The sequence below is a fragment of the Pimephales promelas genome, chromosome 11 (assembly GCF_988280905.1).
Source record: "Pimephales promelas chromosome 11, fPimPro1.hap1.1, whole genome shotgun sequence".
Classification (NCBI taxonomy): domain Eukaryota; kingdom Metazoa; phylum Chordata; class Actinopteri; order Cypriniformes; family Leuciscidae; genus Pimephales; species Pimephales promelas.
Genome location: NC_142779.1, coordinates 32022622 through 32042544, shown reverse-complemented (window position 1 = coordinate 32042544; position 19923 = coordinate 32022622). Strand labels below are relative to the sequence as shown.

The window sequence follows — 19923 nt, the reverse complement described above, 5'->3', positions numbered from 1 at the left end:
TGATCCCGTTATGAGTTTTAGTAATGGGTAAATTATTTTTAAAAATCAATACTTTTTTGCAAGAATTTTGACTTTAATTGTGAAAATATTGCACTTGTTATATCTGCCTTCACACTGCTGGTTAACGGTGGCATAAGAGCCTATGTTAATGCTGCAATGGCTGTTATTAACTCTGAAAACATTCGTAGTAAAATTTGGATTGCCCTCAAGAGGCTTGATCTCAACGGTTGGTCTAATTTAATAATACTCTGTCCAAATGCATGTAGTTAAACAGTGGACAGCTGCGTAGCATCCTGGTTGCCATGGCAACATGAATAGATTTGCTGTAGATCCTCGCTTGTCTGTCTTTTTGCCACATTCATTATTTTTACAATAAGAGTACAACATTTCTTATAAAATATCATGAATTACTCTGAAATAGGCTAATTAAATCTGCCTTTCGGTCACTGCTAAATGTATTGCGATGGATAAGCAACAGGTGCATCTGACAGGACTTTTACTGGTTAAACAAGATCAAGAATTACTGGTTACGACAAAAAAGAAAAAAAAAAAGGATATTATTTCGACTATGGCTTTGGATAATTGTTGCACAATTTTGTGCTGACATGCTAATCACATGCAAATGTAAAATATATAGCACAGGTACGTCTCTAAGATGTCTGCTAAAGAGCGCTTAATCTGGAAAACATCAAACATCTGATAAACGTCTTAGAAAAGGCAGTTTCATTTTCTAAATCATAAACATCTTAAATACGTTTTTTAAATGTCTATTTAACATCTGACAGGAAAGTCATAGAGACACTATTGCAGATTAGCGTTGTGTTAAAAGAAATTTCCATTTCTTACTGAAATTATATCAGATTAGCAAACACTAAAAAATACAGCTTGCAGATGTAAATGCAGACATCAAATAGACATCTCTGTGATTATGTACGTGTGCTATAATAAATGAGTGCTGACATAACCAGTTATTTTACAGATAACAGGGTCACGGCCCTTCGGGAAGTTCACATTCCAACTGGGGCTAAAGTAACCACCATGAGACAAGTGCGTTTTATACCAGTTCTTCGGATAGATATTAATATTTAAAATTTGTAAATTAAATTGGTGTTCTCTCTCCTTACAGATACTTGCTCATTCTTTCAGGCTGGAAACTTCTCAGTTAACGCTTAAGGTATTTTGACATGCGCAGACTTCCTGTGGTGATTGAAACATTTCCTACCTGCTCTATATTTATATAAACAGAACTATTATGAAATCAATTTTCAGATGCGAAACAATCGAGGATCTCTAATTCCATTAAACTGCTGCATGCCTCCAAACAGCAAGCAAATGTAAGTCTACTTAAACAATCTTACAGTGTCAAAGATATACACTACAGGGCTGTTGAATGCTTGATTCTGATTGGTTGACGAACATTCTAAGGAATGCAATTATTTTAACGGAAACGCGTGGCTAAAGTAGTTCCAGACAGGTCTTGACCGCATTACACTGCCATATCACTCCGCCAAATGATTTCAGTTATTATTTCAAAGGTTATTTATTAAATTATAAACACTTTAAATTATGTCTCACTATAGTTTTAAGAACAAAAACCTGACAAATGTCTTAAAATTAAGGCTGTCAAACGATTAATCACGATTAATCGCATCCAAAATAAAAGTTTGTATTTACATAATATACTGTATGTGGGTGCACTGTGTATAATTATTTTATATAAATACACACACATGCTTGTATATATTTAAGAAATATTTTCATATATATACTGTATATAGATTTATACATAATTTATATTATATATAAATATAAATATTTTATATATAAATAATATTTTTTTTCTTAAATTTACATGCATGTGTGTGTATTTATACATGTACAAAATAATTATACAAAGTGCACCACCATATATTATGTAAACACAAACTTTTATTTTGGATACGATTAATCGCGATTAATCGTTTGACAGCCCTACTTAAAATACAACATCTGAACAATGTTTAAAGGTGTTGTAACCATACATATAGGCTAATATATATAAGCGGAATAATTGACTTTAGAATTGATTTTAGAATAATTCAAGGAAATAATTATATAAGCTTATACTTCCACTTCTGCTTATATGAATGTCAGCCTCAGTCAACAATAACAAAAGAAATTTCATTTTTCTTTCATTCACTTTTATTACAGGACAAAATTTGGACCCTAATGGAATTACGTTTCATGGACTTTATTAAAAATATTTATGAGGATATATTTTTTTAATAAAAATATTATATATAAAATATCTAAATTTAATCAATCAATTGAAATAAATTCTTGAATATAATGAATAAATGTTACATTTTCACATAATCATACTTATCAAATTCAAGTAGATCTAAATGCACAAGATATCATCACACAATAAACACATGAATACATTCTAGTATAAATGGCTGACATACATTTTTGACCTGGTAAATGTCTGATGGTCATTTCTTATTATATGGAAGAAAGAGGCCGCACTTTGCATAGACAGTTTATTTAAAAAAATAAACCGTCTATGCAAAGTGCGGCCACTTTCTTCCATATATGTAGAGGCCAGCACTCTTAAAATAAATACAAGTGTAACCATTGAGTGAAGCCTGCTCCAACCTCCATTCATTTCTTATTATATTAATCCTCTGTATTGACTACTCTTAATTTGTTAATTTGTTCATATTCTTTTTACTCAGGCCGTACATCCTTGAAGTGGCTAAAAACTACCAGCATGGTATGACAACTAATAATGCTAATAATGATCCCCCCCCCCCCCGCTTTATCAAATCATATAAAAAAAATCACTATTTCTCTTTATGAATATAGTCAACCCAAGACCCAGAAGTATTCCCGACTTGAATAAAACCTTGAAGTCAAGACTACAGAACATTGTGAAACAGGTGAGACGTTTGACGGATGCTCCATTTGCAGTGTTAAACACTTCCTTGGTGGCAAAGTATGCAAATTTCAAACATTTATGACACATGGTGCTATTTCAGATCGAAAGATTAGAAGACCTGTTTCCTCAAATCAAGCTAAAACACCATGAAAAGATGACAAAGGTGAATGTCTGATCTTATAAACAACTTTCTTTCCTGTATAGATGTATTTCCTGTTGAAACAGGATGTAGCTCACTCAAGTGTAAAACACTTTACATGTCTATATGTCACAGAAGAACCATGATTTGCCATTTTCTATTGTGAATAAAGGTTGTATTAGATTAGCAAAAATGTCTTTAAAATCATCAGCAGTATCATTTTTGTCTCCCATGAAGATTCAGATGCCTGTGCTATTAGTGAATTCTGTCAACTTTAAATGCCCGTTCACACCAAGAACGATAGCTATAAAGATAATGATATTAGAGTCCACGCCAGCGGATGATATTGCTGTGTTTATTATAACCACGCTTCAGTTTTGTCCTCTGTCACTTTAAATGCTCAGGATGACTCCGATGTTTTTTATCATTGATCTGCTGGGAAAAATCAGTCCGAAAGTGATTCCGACGATATCGTTTCACTGTGCCGTTTTCGTCATAGGTGTGGTGTGGACTCTGTTATTATTTTATTTTAAGAACAATTCTTTTAACTTGATCGTCCTTTGTGGGCGGGTTTTTAAGTGTGCACTATATGGCAAAACATTTGTCGCTAAAAAAGTAGTAATATCCTAATTAATTCCATGCTTTTCATTGCAGGAGATTGAGTTACTGAATCAAAAGCTGGTATTTCTTCACAAACGAATGCAGGTAAAATGTCATTCCTTATTTGTTCTCATAATTATTGTAAATGAACAATCTCTTTAATAATATTGAATATTGCATATTTAAAATCTCAGATTGACTAAAATAACAGTTCGGATTTGATTGGTTTTAGACGTCCGAGTGCTATTGCTGGGAGGGGATGCTGAGAAGAGCTCCGCTGTGGTGAATGATGCTCAATAATGTACAGTATAAGCACTGACTAACATGACCAATAACATCTTAGAGTAGAATCTGTCTGTTCTTCAGTTTTTGTTTAAATCTATAGAGAATCGGAATGATTTTTCTTGAGGTGTGTATCTCATCATTTATTTTATCTGTTTTTCAATATCACCTGGCCTCAAAAACACATGTTTGACCTGTAAATGACGTTATGAAATATGTTTCGGAGTCGTTTTTCCAATGTCTTTTATCCAGTTGGTGTCTTAACAGTGTGACCACATGTGAAGAGAATCACATGATCCATTAAGATTTCATAACCCACAATCTAATGTAATGGCATTCATACGTTGCAGATAAGTTTTGGCATTACTATAATATATGCAAACAGAACATTTCAAATGTGTAAAGCAGTTTATAAAGTTTGAAAACCCATTGAAAGAAAATGAAAATTCTATTTTTTTCAAAGTGCATCAGCATATTGTGTAAGTGACCCTGGAATGGATCACAAAACCAGTCACAAGTCGCACGGGTATATTTGTGGCAATGGCCAACAATACATTGTACGGGTCAAAATTATCGATTCTTCTTTTATGCCAAAAATCATTAAGGATATTAAGTAAAGATCATGTGGAGATATTTTATTTCCTACCATAAATATATATAAAAAATTATTTTGTGAGTGAAAGCAGCACAATCGTGAACATACACTCACCTAAAGGATTATTAGGAACACCATACTAATACTGTTTGACCCTTTTGCCTTCAGAACTGCCTTAATTCTACGTGGCATTGATTCAACAAGGTGCTGAAAGCATTCTTTAGAAATGTTGGCCCATATTGATAGGATAGCATCTTGCAGTTGATGGAGATTTGTGGGATGCACATCCAGGGCACAAAACTCCAGTTACACCACATCCCAAAGATGCTCTATTGGGTTGAGATCTGGTGACTGTGGGGGTCATTAGTACAGCTGATTAGCTGTTGTGGCCAATCCGCCTCAAGGTTGTGTGTGTGTTGTGGCTTCACAAATGCTTTGCTGCATACCTCGGTTGTAACGAGTGGTTATTTCAGTCAAAGTTGCTCTTCTATCAGCTTGAATCAGTCGGCCCATTCTCCTCTGACCTCTAGCATCAACAAGGCATTTTCGCCCACAGGACTGCCGCATACTGGATGTTTTTCCCTTTTCACACCATTCTTTGTAAAACCTAGAAATGGTTGTGCGTGAAAATCCCAGTAACTGAGCAGATTGTGAAATACTCAGACACCAACAACCATGCCCCGCTCAAAATTGCTTAAATCACCTTTCTTTCCCATTCTGACATTCAGTTTAGACTTCAGGAGATTGTCTTGACCAGGATCACACCCCTAAATGCATTGAAGCAACTGCCATGTGATTGGTTAATTAGATAATTGCATTAATTGCGAAATTGAACAGGTGTTCCTAAAAATCCTTTAGGTGAGTGTAAATGGACAACTTTTTTGAACCCTCAGATTCCAGAATGTCAAATAGTTTTATCTCAGCCAAATATTGTCCTATCCTAATGAACCATAATCAATGGAAAGCTTATTTATTCAGCTTTCAGATGATGTTCAAATAAATGTTGGATGCAGGGTCACATATTTCTGTCCATTATGTTATTTTGAACATCAGTGTGTTATGCTTGCATGTTAAGTGCTGTGACTGGTGGCCATCATTTTTCTTTTAAATGGAAATATTCAGTGTTGTCTTTCAATTAAAATTAGGGCCTAAAATGTCCATGCATTATAATTATACATATTTTAGACCAGTTACAATGGTGTAAGATGAAGTTTATCACTCTCATGTTAACATGATGACCATATAAACAATAATGACAGCATTTACATTAAACTCGTCAGATATGATTTTTCCCATTATGAACAGATCACTTCTCAATAGGCTAAAATTTGGATACATTTTCTGCTGATTAGATTACCAAGAACTAAACAAACCGGTCAGAGAGAAACAACATTTCCTTAATGCTTGAACCCCAGATCTCCACAAGAAAAACAGCATCACAGCACTTGTCTCCACTTGTTTATTGATACAGAAAAGGCTGTAGTTCTGAGCAATGACTTATCGTTTCCCTGTACATCCCACAAAGATGTTCTGAAAAAGTAGCAAAATATATATTCCAAAATACGTTGTATATAAACCTTAATGAATGAACTGGCTGCTTCATGACAATGAAAAAAAAAAAGAAAACTTATTTTGCGGTGAGGACTTCCACTCCATAAATGCGGTTTACTGAATTCTTTCACATTGATCCCAATGTCAGCCTTCCCATTCAAAAGAATGAAGCCCATTTATTACACACATTAGGATCAATGCTCTTTTGCAAGCATGAAACAAGGGAGAAAGGAATGTCAATGTAAATCACCATCTCTGATCACTTCTACAGGATTATTTTATCTCTCGTATGAACGATGGCTTCATCAGGAAAAAATAGACCAGCATCTCTTTCAAGTTATTTAAAAAAAAATGTATTGATCAATTACACACTGGTGTCCAGAAAAAAGGGTCACAATTACTGACACAATGAACCACTACTAAAAAAAACAAAAACAAATCAAGTTGACGGTTACTGGAAAAACACTATGTACATAACCAAGGGTACGACGGACGAGACGGAAACATCAGGACTCGTGTCGTCACCTCCGCTACCACACTGCTCTGTTCATTCCATTAGCGATTATAGACGGGCCAGTTAAATAAATCAGAACAACAAAAGAACAGACGGTGTGGTTAAACAGTTCTAGTTGCTTGCGTCTTTGAATGGTTTAAAAATTAAACGCTCTTTCTCAGGGAGCTATTCTTAAAATTTTTCCAAGTGGTCGGTCTGAATTGAAAAGGGGAAGGTGTCCTCAAAATAACAGCACATTCACCGACGGCACTTCTATTCAGTTTTGGATTTTTTGCTGTCGTTGCCGTTTTCCTCGGCCGTGGTTTCCTCGGACTTCCGCTTCTTGGTGCTCTCGGCGCCGCTGCTCCCGAGGTGCGGGGAGAAGGTGATGATTATACAGGTCATGTTGTCACAGCCTGTGCCGTCCCCTGAGGTGTCTGGGGCCAAGCAGTGGTCGAGCAGCTAGATGGTGAAAAATACACTTTTTGGTAAGTTTTTCATGGCTCCAGTCATAACGACAAGACAACATAATGACATTTTTAGCCATTTAATTGAAACAATAAAATAATTTGTTCAGGAGCAAATTAGTTCAAGGTGGCCATGATTTACGTTTGAATTATTTTAATTGACATTAATATATGCATTTTGGCATGTCATGTTGCTGAAAGAACCAAAAAACATCACACATAGGGATGTGCCCGAAGCCGAATCTGGAGAGGAATGGACAATAAATGTATAACAATTTATAACAACAGTTAAAGGAGTAGTTCACTTTTAAAAAAAAAAAACCCTTTTGCTGATAATTTACTCACCCCCATGTCATCCAAGATGTCCATCTCTTTCTTTCTTCAGTCGAAAAGAAATTAAGGTTTTTGATGAAAACATTCCAGGATTTTTCTCCATATAATGGACTTCAATGGGAACCAAACGGTTCAAGGTCCAAAAGACACTTTCTGTGCAAACTGTTCAAAAGGCTTTAAACGATTCCAGACGACGATGAATAAGGGTCTTATCAAGAGAAACGATCATTATAAAAAAAAGTATTATAAGCTCAAATGCTCGCCTTGCTCTGTTCTGTGATGCGCGATCGTGACTCTCCTGTTCGAACTCGTTTATCAAAATGAACAAATCTTTTTTCGAGTCAACTCGTTCATTTCGTTCTTTGAATGAACCAAATGACACAAAAAAAGATTTGTTCATTTTGATGAACGAGTTTGAACAGGAGAGTCACGAACGCGCATCACAGAACTGAGCAAGGCGAGCATTTGAGCTTGTAAAACTTAAACTTTGTTATTTTTTTTTTTTTAAATAAGCGATCGTTTCGCTTCATGAGACCCTTATTCATCGTTTGGAATCGTTTAAAGCCCTTTGAACAGTCTGCAGTTTGCACTAAACCGGTATTTTGGACCTTGAACCGTTTGGTTCCCATTGAAGTCCATTATATGGAGAAAAATCCTGGAATGTTTTCATCAAAAACCTTCATTTCTTTTCAACTGAAGAAAGAAAGACATGGACATCTTGGATGACATGGGGGTGAGTAAATTATCAGCAAAAGTTTTTTTTTTTTGAAAGTGAACTACTGTAATGTATTATATTGAAATATATTTTTTCCTTCACCAGGTCCCCTTTAGGGGCTCCGTAGGACCCATTATCTCCTTTTCAAATTGGGCTTCGGGCACATCCAGTCACATTTTTCCAGCACTTACCTCTTCTACAATAGCAGATAGGGGTCTGCTTTTACCAGCCTCAGATTTAAATCTCTCATTCACAAAGTCCACCACTTCCTGACTGCTCATCACATTCCTTTAAGACAAATAGAAACACAGACAATTTAATCTCGTCATTGGCTACTCATTACAGTTCTTATTTGTCTATTGCAAAAAAATAAAAAAAATAAAAAAATATCAGCATTTCTCATGGCAGAGAGACATATATGAAGAGTTTGGTTCCAAAACGCGATAAACACCATTTAAAAAAAAAAAGAGTTACTGCAAAAATCGGACTTTTCAATACCGACCAGATACAAAACAATGTTTAATTTTACGTAAAATGGGATATCCGCCGTGTTATTATGTAATGTTTTCTCCCTTTCTTTCCAAACCGCGACAAACGGCAGTCTCCCTTTTCTGCAAAATGCCACACATCCGCTAAACCAATCACAACGCACCATTCCACGCAATGTAAACAGTAACGGCAGCGCTTTAACTAACACGGCTTCCTAGGTTTTCTCTATTTTGTCCTTTCGATCAACAAACAAACAAAAAAATGAATAATTTTGACAGCATTGGTGAACCTGCGGAGGGTAAGGCATCCTGCATGGGTAAACGTGACATCGAAATCGAATCATTTACGTGAGGAAGAAGATGGACTCGAGAGGAGGAAATGCCGGCTGTTGCTTGTTCTCACACGACAGCATCAAACTTCTGTCACGCTGACACACTGACCCCCAGAGGATCTTCTGGAAAACTTTCAGTTGTTCTATTCAAAGTCAACGAAAACCGAGCAGGACCAAGCCAGTTTACAGCTGATCGCCGTCAAAAAAGTTCAGCGGCGACGTCCCAAGGTTGACAACAGCGATATCGTTAGATCATGCTTAATAAATCATAATTCATGATGATGTGCTCGTCTTAGTTAATGTTTTAATTAAGGTTTTGTTCATCCATGAAGTCATGAATGAAAAACGTTGAACTGTTAAAAAAAACATTGTTAGTTCCTGATGATATTAATATGAATTAATGCATAATTCATTTATCCATGAATTCATGATAATTCATGACATGAACCCTTAAAGTGTTACCGAATATTGTTATATTAAAGCAATGGATTTATAGTATGCACAAGAAATTAAATGTGTATACAATTTTATTTTGATTAATTGCATTTAAAAAAAAAATAAAAAATTATTGGATTTATTGCATTTTGGGGAAAAAACGATCTGTTTTTATAATAAATCTTTGGACATCAAAACCTGGATTTCATTTTTTATTGTTATTATAACCTACAAATGCTATGTGAAAATTTGAAACCGAAAATAGTGGTTTTCATCTTCCCATTTTCTTGCTAAAGAAAACACAGTTTTACTCAAATTCATCAAAATGGATTTATAGCGTTTTGGAACCAAACTCTTCATATGGACCTGCATATTGCAATGAGAAGAATAGGAGAACTAGCATTACATTGAGTGACTAATTTTAAGCCTAGATGTTACGCACAATGTTATCAAAGCAGAGAACCTGAATAAACACTAGAAGTCACACCGTTTTTCAGCCTTTTCTGTGATATTTTATAATTTTTGTTATCATTTAAAAGTGATTAACCAAACAATTCCAACCAAAACAGCTACTATGGCCAATTGCATGCAAAAGATTTATCCAAGAACTAAAAGCATTATGTAGTTAAAAGTAAATCAAGGTATCTTTTATAATACTTTTAGGCTAGAAGATCAGCAAAATAATCACAAATATCATAACTACTCAATTAACAACTTGCAAAAGCATGTTAATGCATTGTGAATAAGTAATACAACCAGCCCTAAAACAACTCATGAAATCATGTTATTTGTGTCAGTCTTACCAGATGCCATCACAGGCAATAACCATGAACTCATGGTCTTCATTGAGAGTCAGCACTTTGACATCAGGCAGAGCAGAGATCATCTGTTCCTCTGGGGGAAGAACCTTGTTTCTTTTATAAAAGTGATCACCTACAAGAAAACAACCATTAGAGCGATGCAAGAAAACAACGTCAAACACAAAAGGAAATACGCAAAAGAACACTTCCATAAATAAGCAGCAGAATTACCAATAGCTCTGGAGAGGTTCAGGCCTCCATTGACACGTCCATCCATCGTCACCTTCCCACCAGCGTTCTTTATTCTGGTCAGCTCAAGCTCGTCCTCTGGTTTGTGGTCATAGGACATGTCCACCGCCTTACCCTTTTCAGACACCACACACCTGGAATCTCCAGCGTTGGCCACAATGAGCTGCTTCCCACGAATAAGAGCTACAACAGCTGTGGTGCCACTGTCTGAACCCGGCTGCAGAACGAATGACACGTGGAAATTAACAATGCATATGAGCACGTCATGAGGTCGTGTGAGCCAATCAAAGCATTCACATGAGGCAGAATGACTTAAAGGTACAATATGCAGGATTTTTGCAGTAAAATATCCAAAAACCACTAGGCCAATGTTATATATTTTGTTTAGTTGATTACTTACAATATCCCAAATGTTTCCAACTATTTGTAAATCGTGAGAAAATTGCGATTTTTAACCAAGGAAACGGGGCGTGTGAGCAGGGGTGAGGAGTCGCCAGTCAATGTCGTCATATCCGCGTTACCCCCGGTTTCCACCAGGTTTAAATCCGTACTTTAACAGTAACCATGGCGACAGACGTGGACAACTGGGTCGGTTATGCCCGTTATGCCTGTTCAACAGCGTGAGCGTCCCTAGCAGGGTTTTGTTCAAATATTATGGACCGTGGCAAGCAGACTTTGAGACAAAAAGAGGACTAAAACGAAGATCAACATCTTTCCAGATGCCGAGAGGTGTGCAAACAGGTGAGCAAATCAATGTATATAAAACTAATCAATGTTATATAGTAGTGTTGTCACGGTACCAAAATTTCAGTATTCGGTACCAACACCAGTAAAAATTCACGGTTCTCGGTACCAAAGCTTAGTTTAAATTTACATATATTTAAGCGTTTATCACGGTTTCAAGTATGGAAACTGTACATTTGTATTATAAACACTTTAGAAAAAAATTAGATAAAATGACCTAAAATAAACAATAGTATACACCAACACATTTTTAAAGTTGTTTGTAAAGTTCTAATCCGTTAACATTTATTTAATGCACAATGAATGAAGTGAACAAACATGAACAATCAAGTGTTTCTATTAAATAACATTTACAAACATTAATTAATGTTGTAAAAATATATTGTTCACTCAATGTGTTGATGTGAAGTAGCTAATGTTGATAAATGGTATCTTATTGTAGCATTACCAAACTATAGGCTACAGGAGAAAAAACATGTTTTTTTTATTTGACTGTACTTTTATTTAATCTAAAACTGCATTCATATTTAATTTTAAAAAGGCTTTTTAAACCTGCTGAGTTATAAAGGCAAGAATACGCCTAGAACTGGCATTGACATTAAATGACATAAATAGGGATGCATCGATACTAATACCAGTACTCTGGTGTCGGGTGGATACTACTGTGCTCATGTACTCGTAAAACTACCCCAAAAGCACTTTAGAGGCCGTTCACATATCGCGCGTGTTTTTTTTTTGTTATATTTTTGCGCGTGCTTATTCTTTCCAAAGCGCTTGCTCTCACGCGGCGTCTGTCGTTGCTATGCAACGAGTTTTTATTATGAGCGCGCTTGCCTCGCGCCTATATTTGAAATTGCGAATTTGCATGTAATCGGCCTCTTATGGCAACGTGATATTAGCCTAATCCAAAATATTTCCATATGTGGCTCTTTCCTCCTTTCGTGTCAACAAGTGGATTCAGAGAGAGAGAGAGCATATCAGCGTTATGAAGAGGACGTAACTGTGCAACTTTCAGACAGCGCGGCTAGAACTGGATTAACCTGGTATTCGGTACCTAGAAAAGCTGGTACCGTAACATTTTTTTTTTTAGTACCGACTTGGTACCGAAGTACCGAGTTTTTTTGACAACACTATTATATAGTTCAAAATTATTAAAAGTTAGAAAATGATCTGTATGTTATTCTCTAATGTTAATCTAGCTTAGTCTCATACAATCAACAAACAACATTCAACACACTCGAATGCCGTTTAGTGTGATAGTGAAACTGTTAGAGCACGTGAATCTGCACTGCGTTACCTCGAGTTTAATTCCTCTAATAAACTGACCTGTGAGTAATTCAGTGTGTAGTTTGGTAGAATTAAATGTCCTTATTCCCTTATATCCGCGGGACTCAAGTTGCGTGTGGCGCTGGTACACAATCGCGCCCTGCTTCATACTACAGTCATGTTAAAAACATCAATGTATTCACTCATCCATAACAGATCCATCAGCTTGACGACAAGATCCATAATTCAGCTTAATGCAGAATATACGTCAATAATATACGTCTTTGTTATTGTTAGAGGTTAGCGACCCCTGGTGGAGAAACAATCTTGCATATTGTACCTTTAATCCAAAAAACATGCTTGTTTTTCACTGTGAAACATAAAATTTGAATTGAACTATCGACAGGAAAAAAACAAAAGCAATCAAGTTTCAAAAGGAACAAAAAGGACATGAAGGCATCATTTAAACTTCTAATCAGGGTAAAAAGAGGTCAGAACCATTAAAACATTCATCAACAAACACTATGGCTGCATCCGAAACTGCATACTTCCATTTATAGTAGACAAAAGCAGTGTATCCGAATTCACAGTATTCACAGTCGAGTAGGCAAAAATTACCTCCCGGATCACCTACTACTACCAGCGAGACTGACGTGTGCATCCGGTGGACACTTTACTATCCCATGAGGCCACAGGCGGTAGGTCACATGACAATGACAACATGGCGAATGTAGTACGTCCAGATTACATTCATAAGCCACTTTTTAGTGGTCGCAAAGTAATTACATATTCAAAAGTATGTGATTTCAGATGCAGCCTATATTTCCCACATTAAATGAGGTCATGTGACATGCTAACCTCCTCTTTTCCATCCATGCCTGGCAAGCACATTTCCTCTTCTTCATCGGTATCATCTTCCTCCCCCTCTTCAGTGTCATCCTCTTCTTCATTCTCACTGCTGTTCTCACCATCCTCCTCACTGCAGTCCTTTTGATCGTTACAGATAATGAAGCAAGCTTTAGTAAACTTTCTTTGAAACGATGTGCATTGTGAAAGGCGCTACACGGATAAGCTTGACCATTCAAAACAAAACCTTTGGTTACCAGAATGAACCTGCAGTGCAAGTAACCCAGATGCTTGGCCTTTATACAAACCTAGTCCTGAATTGTCAAAATGTGCTAGTCCTCACCTCTTCCTCACTACCTTCCTCCTCTTCTTCGCCCTCTGACTCCTCACTGTCCTCGAAAAACTTGGACTTGGCACTTCCAGGAGCAGGAGCTGCAGAGGAGGAGCATGAGGGACCAGCATCCCCAGTGGAGCCGCGGGATCCAGCCGAAGCGGAGCCGGAAGCAGCAGCTCTCCTGCAGGCCCTCATCTTGGAGCCTTCAGCCCCATCTCCAGCACCAGCTGCCTTCTGGTTCCCATTGCTGCCGGCCTCAGGAGCCTTACATTCTGCCTCGCCGTTGATCGCCTTCTCAGCACAAACCTTCTCTCCTTCCTCAGACTCTTTAGACGCATCGGGACACGGCTTTTTGGCATTTTTGTTCTGTCCGAAGCGGGTGAGCAGCTCCTCGATTGTCATGGTGGCCTCTTCATGCAGCAGAGCTGCTTCTTCATTATCAACTGACAAGAAAGAGGAGCATGGATGTCAGTTTATTTTTGTAACTCGTGGTAGTTGAGCTGTGCATGCATTGATACACATTGCAATAGCTTATGTCACTTAGGGTGCCATCACACTTGGTTTGAAACTGGATTTTGTTCACACTAGGACTGGGCAATAGGGGATTATCACGCTGATACGTAGTACTTCCGGATTCTGTGATCTTTGTGCACTGCCACTTCTGTTGAATCACTGATCTCACTGGCGAACTGATGAAGGACTACACCAAGTTTATTTATACGCCATGCCTGGTAAATTAGTCTGATTCAATTCAGTCGGGAATCCAAACTTAAGTAGGGTTGGCGTTGTTGGTTAGATTTACAAAGTGGAACAGAGCAGTGACATAAATAGCATTCGTCTCAGGCATTGTTGAACTGCGTCGGAAGTGGACATTAGAGCCAGGCCGATATTAGGCATTTTCCAACCTATCGGTATCAGCAGTTATAACGGCCGATAAATGAATATTTCAAAAATAAAATAAAACCGGACGAAACGCGCTTCAACCATTGTCATGAGTGTTAGAGTTGTATAGTTTGTCCACCAGAGGGCACTCTACACCGTCCCTGTTGGCAACACTCATTGAGTTGGTCACGAATCGATACATATATTGCTTGAATAACAATTAAAAGAACATCTCCATCAGTTCTCTTAGTCACAAATTTTGTCATGCTTATTTGAGTTATATTTCGCTGCTGTTAAATAAGCCGAGAGTGAAGCGGAATCAGCTAGTAAAAATTACGTTACGTTGTTAGTGTAGTTGACTGACTGTCCTTTTAACTTTTGACAATGTGACTGAAGTATTTCTTTAATAGCGTGCGACAGTTATAGCAATGAGACGTATCATCTCTCCTAGGCCTGAAAATGTATGTTTTACAATTTGCAGTATCACGTAATCCATTGCTAAATTATGGCTCATCATAGACTAACCATAGGCTAACCATAAAGCTAGCTAATGCCACGATCATCCGTCTGTTCTGTTGTGACAATAAAAGAAACAAGTTTCTTTTTTAAATGCATTATCATATTATTTTAGTTAAAACTCATAAATAACTAATGTTAGGGTAATCTGCTAATGTTTTGTTGCACGTTTCTGAAATAAATAAAATAAAAAATATCGGCCGATATATCGGATTTTAAAACCAAAAAAATATTTGTATCGGCCTTCAAAATCCTTTATCGGTTGGGCTCTAGTGGACATGCACAAAGTTGACAAATCCCGCCCATGAAACCCGGAAGCGTGATAATCCCCTATACATTAAATATTAACATTATCATATTTGCTGACGATAAAATTTGTGAAATTTCGCAATAATGTTAAAAGTTTAGCAGCCAATTTCACACTTTCACAAAGATATACAACTTTCATATTTGTGTGTGTGTGCTCTAAAAAGCATAAAATACGTCTATTTACAACGGATTTTTGCAGCGTTGAGAATTGTAGCCAATCCAATCACAGACACATCTGTTGAGCACCAGAATGCAATGGCCAATCAGAATCCACCCAATACCCCTCAAAATAGAGAAGGAAAATGATTTCTGTTCAATTTTCATATTGGTAACTTTAAGTTAATTTGATTTTAAATATTCCTTTTGTTTTTATTTATTAAATTAGTAAGTGGTCAATGTCTAGATTACTTTTTAACTACTGTTGCTTTTGCAGTAAAACATTTCTCTATACTTTGCAACCATAATGTTCCATCCAGGTCATGTCTTTCAATCCTTTACATTTTTGAGATCAAGAGATATTACCAATTGAGCTTACTATATTTTTTTTATCTCAAACCGGCAGGTTTGCAACAACGCAGCAGCTGTTCACTCCTGTTTCTAGGTAACATTGACACAGGAGGAGGGAGGAAATGTGTTGCTCACATCACGTCTATACTTAGATTTGAACCGTTGGTTTTGTTTCCAGAGCATTAACACTACAGAACTTGCTTCCATCTGCCACAAATGGGCTAAAGAATACAAGCGTCTTTTTTTGTGCGACAACCATTTCCGCAAGAGGCAAGCATTCTGCTTGCAGTTTACCAAGTCAAAAGTCAACCATCACATGCGCGAGTGGTTTACACGCACAATTTAGTACGATAGCATTCATATCATGTGGAATCAGGAGTGGTTTGCGGATGCGCACCAGAGTTGAGAAAACAGTATTCACTTTGAGTCAAAACAACTCAAACGGTCCAATCTGACACTAAATGAACTGACGCTGAGCATGCAACAACAGTGCTAGTGTGAAACCACCCTTATACTTTGCTAAGCATCATTATGAGATGTTTCATTCAGAAATAACATTAATAAAAAGAAAAACATGAAAAGCTATCATTTATATTTCCCCCAGCTTCATCTATCCAACAGGAAACCAAAACACTTCCATTTCCAAAAGACAGACTGAAACTATGAATGTGTATTAGAAATCAGGATGGTGAGAACATTGTGCATCTTCAAACCTAGAAATAAATCCAGTCAAATGTGTTTTCAACTATCTCTGGAAGTGGACAAGCTAAAACCGTTTCAGACCCCGTTTGCACCTGTATATAATGTCGTCCACTTGTGATCTGAGTGCCCAAATCGAATCGTAACACCAGGTTTAAACAGGGCCAATATGTGATTTGTACAACCCTAATACTAACCATCATCTTCATCTGCTACTTTTTCTGTTTCTTCCTGTGGACGTCCAGCAATCTGAACAAGTTCCTTGATGACTTCCTCTGTGGTGATTCGGCCATCGATAGCCAGGAACGCATCTTCCAGAGCCTGGGAATATGAAGGCAACCAAGACAAACACAAAGATGAGGTCACTCAGGTCAGTGATTTACAACCATTTTCAGACATCATGATATAAATTCATAATTAATGAGAGACTAACAACAACAGCATGGAGACTTTAAAAAGCATATTTACTGACTTTGCACATCTGAAATCTACCATGTCTTAAATAAAAGCAGAAACCGATTTTCTTTGCACCATAAAGTTGTGGGATTATGCAAGTTAAAGGAGTATAACAGATGCAAAATGAAAGTACAGTAAAACTTTGAGTTACCTTTTGCAGCTTGCCATCCTTGTATGTCTTCTGCTCTTTAATGATGTCAGGCAAGTACTTTGAGCAATACAAAGCAACTTCTTCACCTGGAGGAAACAGTAAGAGATTGTTCACTAATCGAAATTATCAAAAAGATAGTTGCCTCTTTCAGGAAGAGTTCGCCCCTCAAAAAAATTAATTCTCTTTTGCCTAGATCTCAGCACATGGGAAGTTTAAGTGAATAATTTCATCCCAAAACTTAAAACAATCACTTGCTCACCCTCATGTCATTTCAAACATGTATGAATTACTTTCCTTTCTACTGTGGAACAGAGAAGATGATATTTTGAAGAATGAAGGCGACCAAACCATTTTGGTGACCACTGACTTCCATTGTATGGAAAAAGAAAACAGAAATTACTCAAATTATCTTTGTCCCACCGAGAAACTTAATAAATGTTTTGAACGTCAGGACGGCGAGTATGATTTTCATATTTGGGTAAACAAAGGCTGCGTCTGAAATCGCATACTCTCCAGTAGGTACTTATTTTGAATAAGTAATTCATGAACGCTAAAAATAGTATGCTTACATAGTATAAATGTACTTACAGGTAGTATGAATGAAATCCAGACATACTACATTCATTTTTCATTATCATGTGGCCAACCAATGTCAGCTGCATGGCTTCACCTCCATTCACAAATACTCTCCCATGGCCTCATGTGATAGTAAAGTGTCCATCGAATGCACACTTCAGAATCTTATCAATCATCCAAGTACTTGTATGCATACTCATGAGTATTTTGTCACATACCGTTTTTCACCTACTATATAGTATGGAAGTATGCGATTTCAAGTCCTCTTGCTCAAAAACGCTCATTTATGGACTATTATAAGTATATGGTGCTTTTTTTTTAGCTTAAAGGACATGATCACTATGAACAGGCATATGGAACAAAGCTGCACTGAAATAATTGCTAAAATAAATAAACAGGAGATTGGAACGACTTTGAGGGCGAGTAAATTAAAGAGTTGTCATTTTTGAGTAAACTCACTCCTTTATAGCTCTTACACACCGTGCACGTTACCAGCTTACCTCCATGACCATCATAGACCGCAAACATAGCGGTTTCATCATCCAACTCAGGGATGCAGTTGTGCGCGTCCTAGGAAACAAAACAAGCCATTAGAAAGAGCTCGAGGCGGGAGTCACTCACTGGCGCCAAAAACCAAGCACGTCACTCACACACACTCTCTCTCTCTCACACACACAAAACAGAACTAACTCTCAGTTATAGGAATCATAGATAATAGATAGATACACAAGTATCATAGATATCATGATACTTGCCATAGATAAACATCCTATTACACCTGGTAAGGGCTATACTCTTTCGGTTCCCCTTTTTAAATATCATTAGTAATCCACATAGCAACATTAGGAGAGTGAATGAAACGGTGAAAGTGTGTGTTTTACCTCCATAGACACTCGCCAGCCCTGCATGGCCGCGTACCCATAGGTGATGTTTTTATCCCCGCCGTTGCCTGTGCTCTTCTCCGTGTTGGGTTGAGACAAGTAAGCCCCCATGATGTACACAATGAGGTATAGTGAAAGAAAAGCTCGTAATGTAAAATAAATCCTTCCAATTCCAGTTCGCTGACTTTAAAGAAGGTAATACGTCTGCGCAAACTAGGTACTTGTCACATTTCAGTACGCAGTGACCCTTAGATGAAAATAAACCGGTATGTTACACTGCTAACTACTGTTAGCTGACGGGCTGCTAACACTGGTGATGCTGCTGGAGTTTCTAAATGAACAATCACAGATGAGCGAAGAGTCCAGATAAGTCTGTCCAAAACTGACAGAACTCACATTGAACCCAAAGGGGAATAAATGTTGATTCGATTTGAGTCTCTTTTAAAACATAGAAAAGCCTCTAACACGTGTGAGTCAACATAATCAACAGTCCACCAGCAAACCCATTTCACAGAGGGCGGACTTTAGACACACCGGAAAGGGAAGTCAAGTCTGCTCATTGTGAGTTCGCGCATGCGCATGTTACAAACAATTGGAAGCGGGAATTTGGGGGATTTTTGATTAATGGGCTCTATGCACGGCGGTATTTCCGGTGAAGCATTAGGGATGCTCGATAACTTCCGCCGATCATAGAGTCCAATGCAATAGCGAAAATTTATATTGAATTTTATACTCCATGGTTATACTAATGAAACGTTAGTCACAAAAACAGATAAAACAGACACCCCTCGTTGTGTTTATGCTTCTTTTTAAAATTATATTAAATAAACATAACTATATATAAAATTACATCTAAACGTATGTACGTTTCGTTTCAAAGACGGGAGGACAGTAAATATTGAAGACTCTGCCATAATCCCGTTTTCTCCGGTTTTCCTCCGCTTTAATCTACACAACCGGAAATAGACGAGCATCCTTGCGTCAAATGCGGAACTTATGCGTGCATATAGCCCATTGTAGTGAGTGACTTCTTCGCTGGGTAAAAAGATTCGTTTAGATTTACTAATTCGTCCAGTCATAGGTTACATCATTACAATTAACATTAAATCAAAATGGACAATTCTTAATTTTTATGATATGCAATTAATTTATTTCTAGTCCCACTTGTTAGCAACCACCTTTTTCAAGACAAGTAAAAGCTTTAAAATATCGCCACTAAGAGGGTATGTTGTATTTTATGCTGTAGAACAAAATTTGAAAATATCTTGAAATGTCTTGAACTGGGTTAAAACAACCCAGCATCGTTTAGAGTGCATCAATTCCCTATGAACAAAATCAAGTTGCCTTTCAAGGTCAG

General features: G+C 37.2%; 2 protein-coding genes across 3 annotated transcripts; one reads left to right on the top strand and one right to left on the bottom strand.

The window, feature by feature from the left end:
- Window positions 1-118: 118 nt before the first annotated feature.
- On the top strand, window positions 119-6221 carry LOC120492280 (uncharacterized). Of its 2 annotated transcripts, XM_039690485.2 has the most exons (9): window positions 119-226; window positions 980-1047; window positions 1127-1174; window positions 1270-1334; window positions 2718-2755; window positions 2848-2921; window positions 3021-3083; window positions 3714-3764; window positions 3892-6221. In XM_039690485.2, exons 1-9 carry the CDS (start codon window positions 157-159, stop codon window positions 3943-3945), a joined length of 531 nt encoding a protein of 176 aa, XP_039546419.2. In that variant the 5' UTR covers window positions 119-156; the 3' UTR covers window positions 3946-6221. The 2 variants fall into 2 exon arrangements, with proteins under 2 accessions (XP_039546419.2, XP_039546421.2); XM_039690487.2 differs by lacking the exon at window positions 3021-3083.
- Window positions 5982-19106, bottom strand: ppm1g (protein phosphatase, Mg2+/Mn2+ dependent, 1G). The gene is made up of 10 exons (XM_039690540.2): window positions 18567-19106; window positions 18186-18255; window positions 17110-17195; window positions 16700-16823; window positions 13599-14032; window positions 13268-13396; window positions 10382-10616; window positions 10154-10283; window positions 8287-8383; window positions 5982-7042 (listed from the first exon to the last, which is right to left on the bottom strand). Exons 1-10 carry the CDS (start codon window positions 18675-18677, stop codon window positions 6854-6856), a joined length of 1605 nt encoding a protein of 534 aa, XP_039546474.1. The 5' UTR covers window positions 18678-19106; the 3' UTR covers window positions 5982-6853.
- Window positions 19107-19923: the final 817 nt, after the last annotated feature.

Excerpts from the sequence above, each read along its gene's own strand:
- LOC120492280 (XM_039690485.2), top strand. The coding sequence starts at position 157 with ATGGCTGTTATTAACTCTGAAAACATTCGTAGTAAAATTTGGATTGCC. Across the intron at positions 227-979 it reads CAAGAGGCTTGATCTCAACG|ATAACAGGGTCACGGCCCTT; the intron begins GTTGGTCTAATT and ends GTTATTTTACAG. Across the intron at positions 1,048-1,126 it reads AAGTAACCACCATGAGACAA|ATACTTGCTCATTCTTTCAG; the intron begins GTGCGTTTTATA and ends CTCTCCTTACAG.
- ppm1g (XM_039690540.2), bottom strand. The coding sequence starts at position 18,677 with ATGGGGGCTTACTTGTCTCAACCCAACACGGAGAAGAGCACAGGCAAC. Across the intron at positions 10,617-13,267 it reads GCATGGATGGAAAAGAGGAG|CCGGGTTCAGACAGTGGCAC; the intron begins GTTAGCATGTCA and ends TTCGTTCTGCAG. Across the intron at positions 8,384-10,153 it reads ATTGCCTGTGATGGCATCTG|GAATGTGATGAGCAGTCAGG; the intron begins GTAAGACTGACA and ends TTTGTCTTAAAG.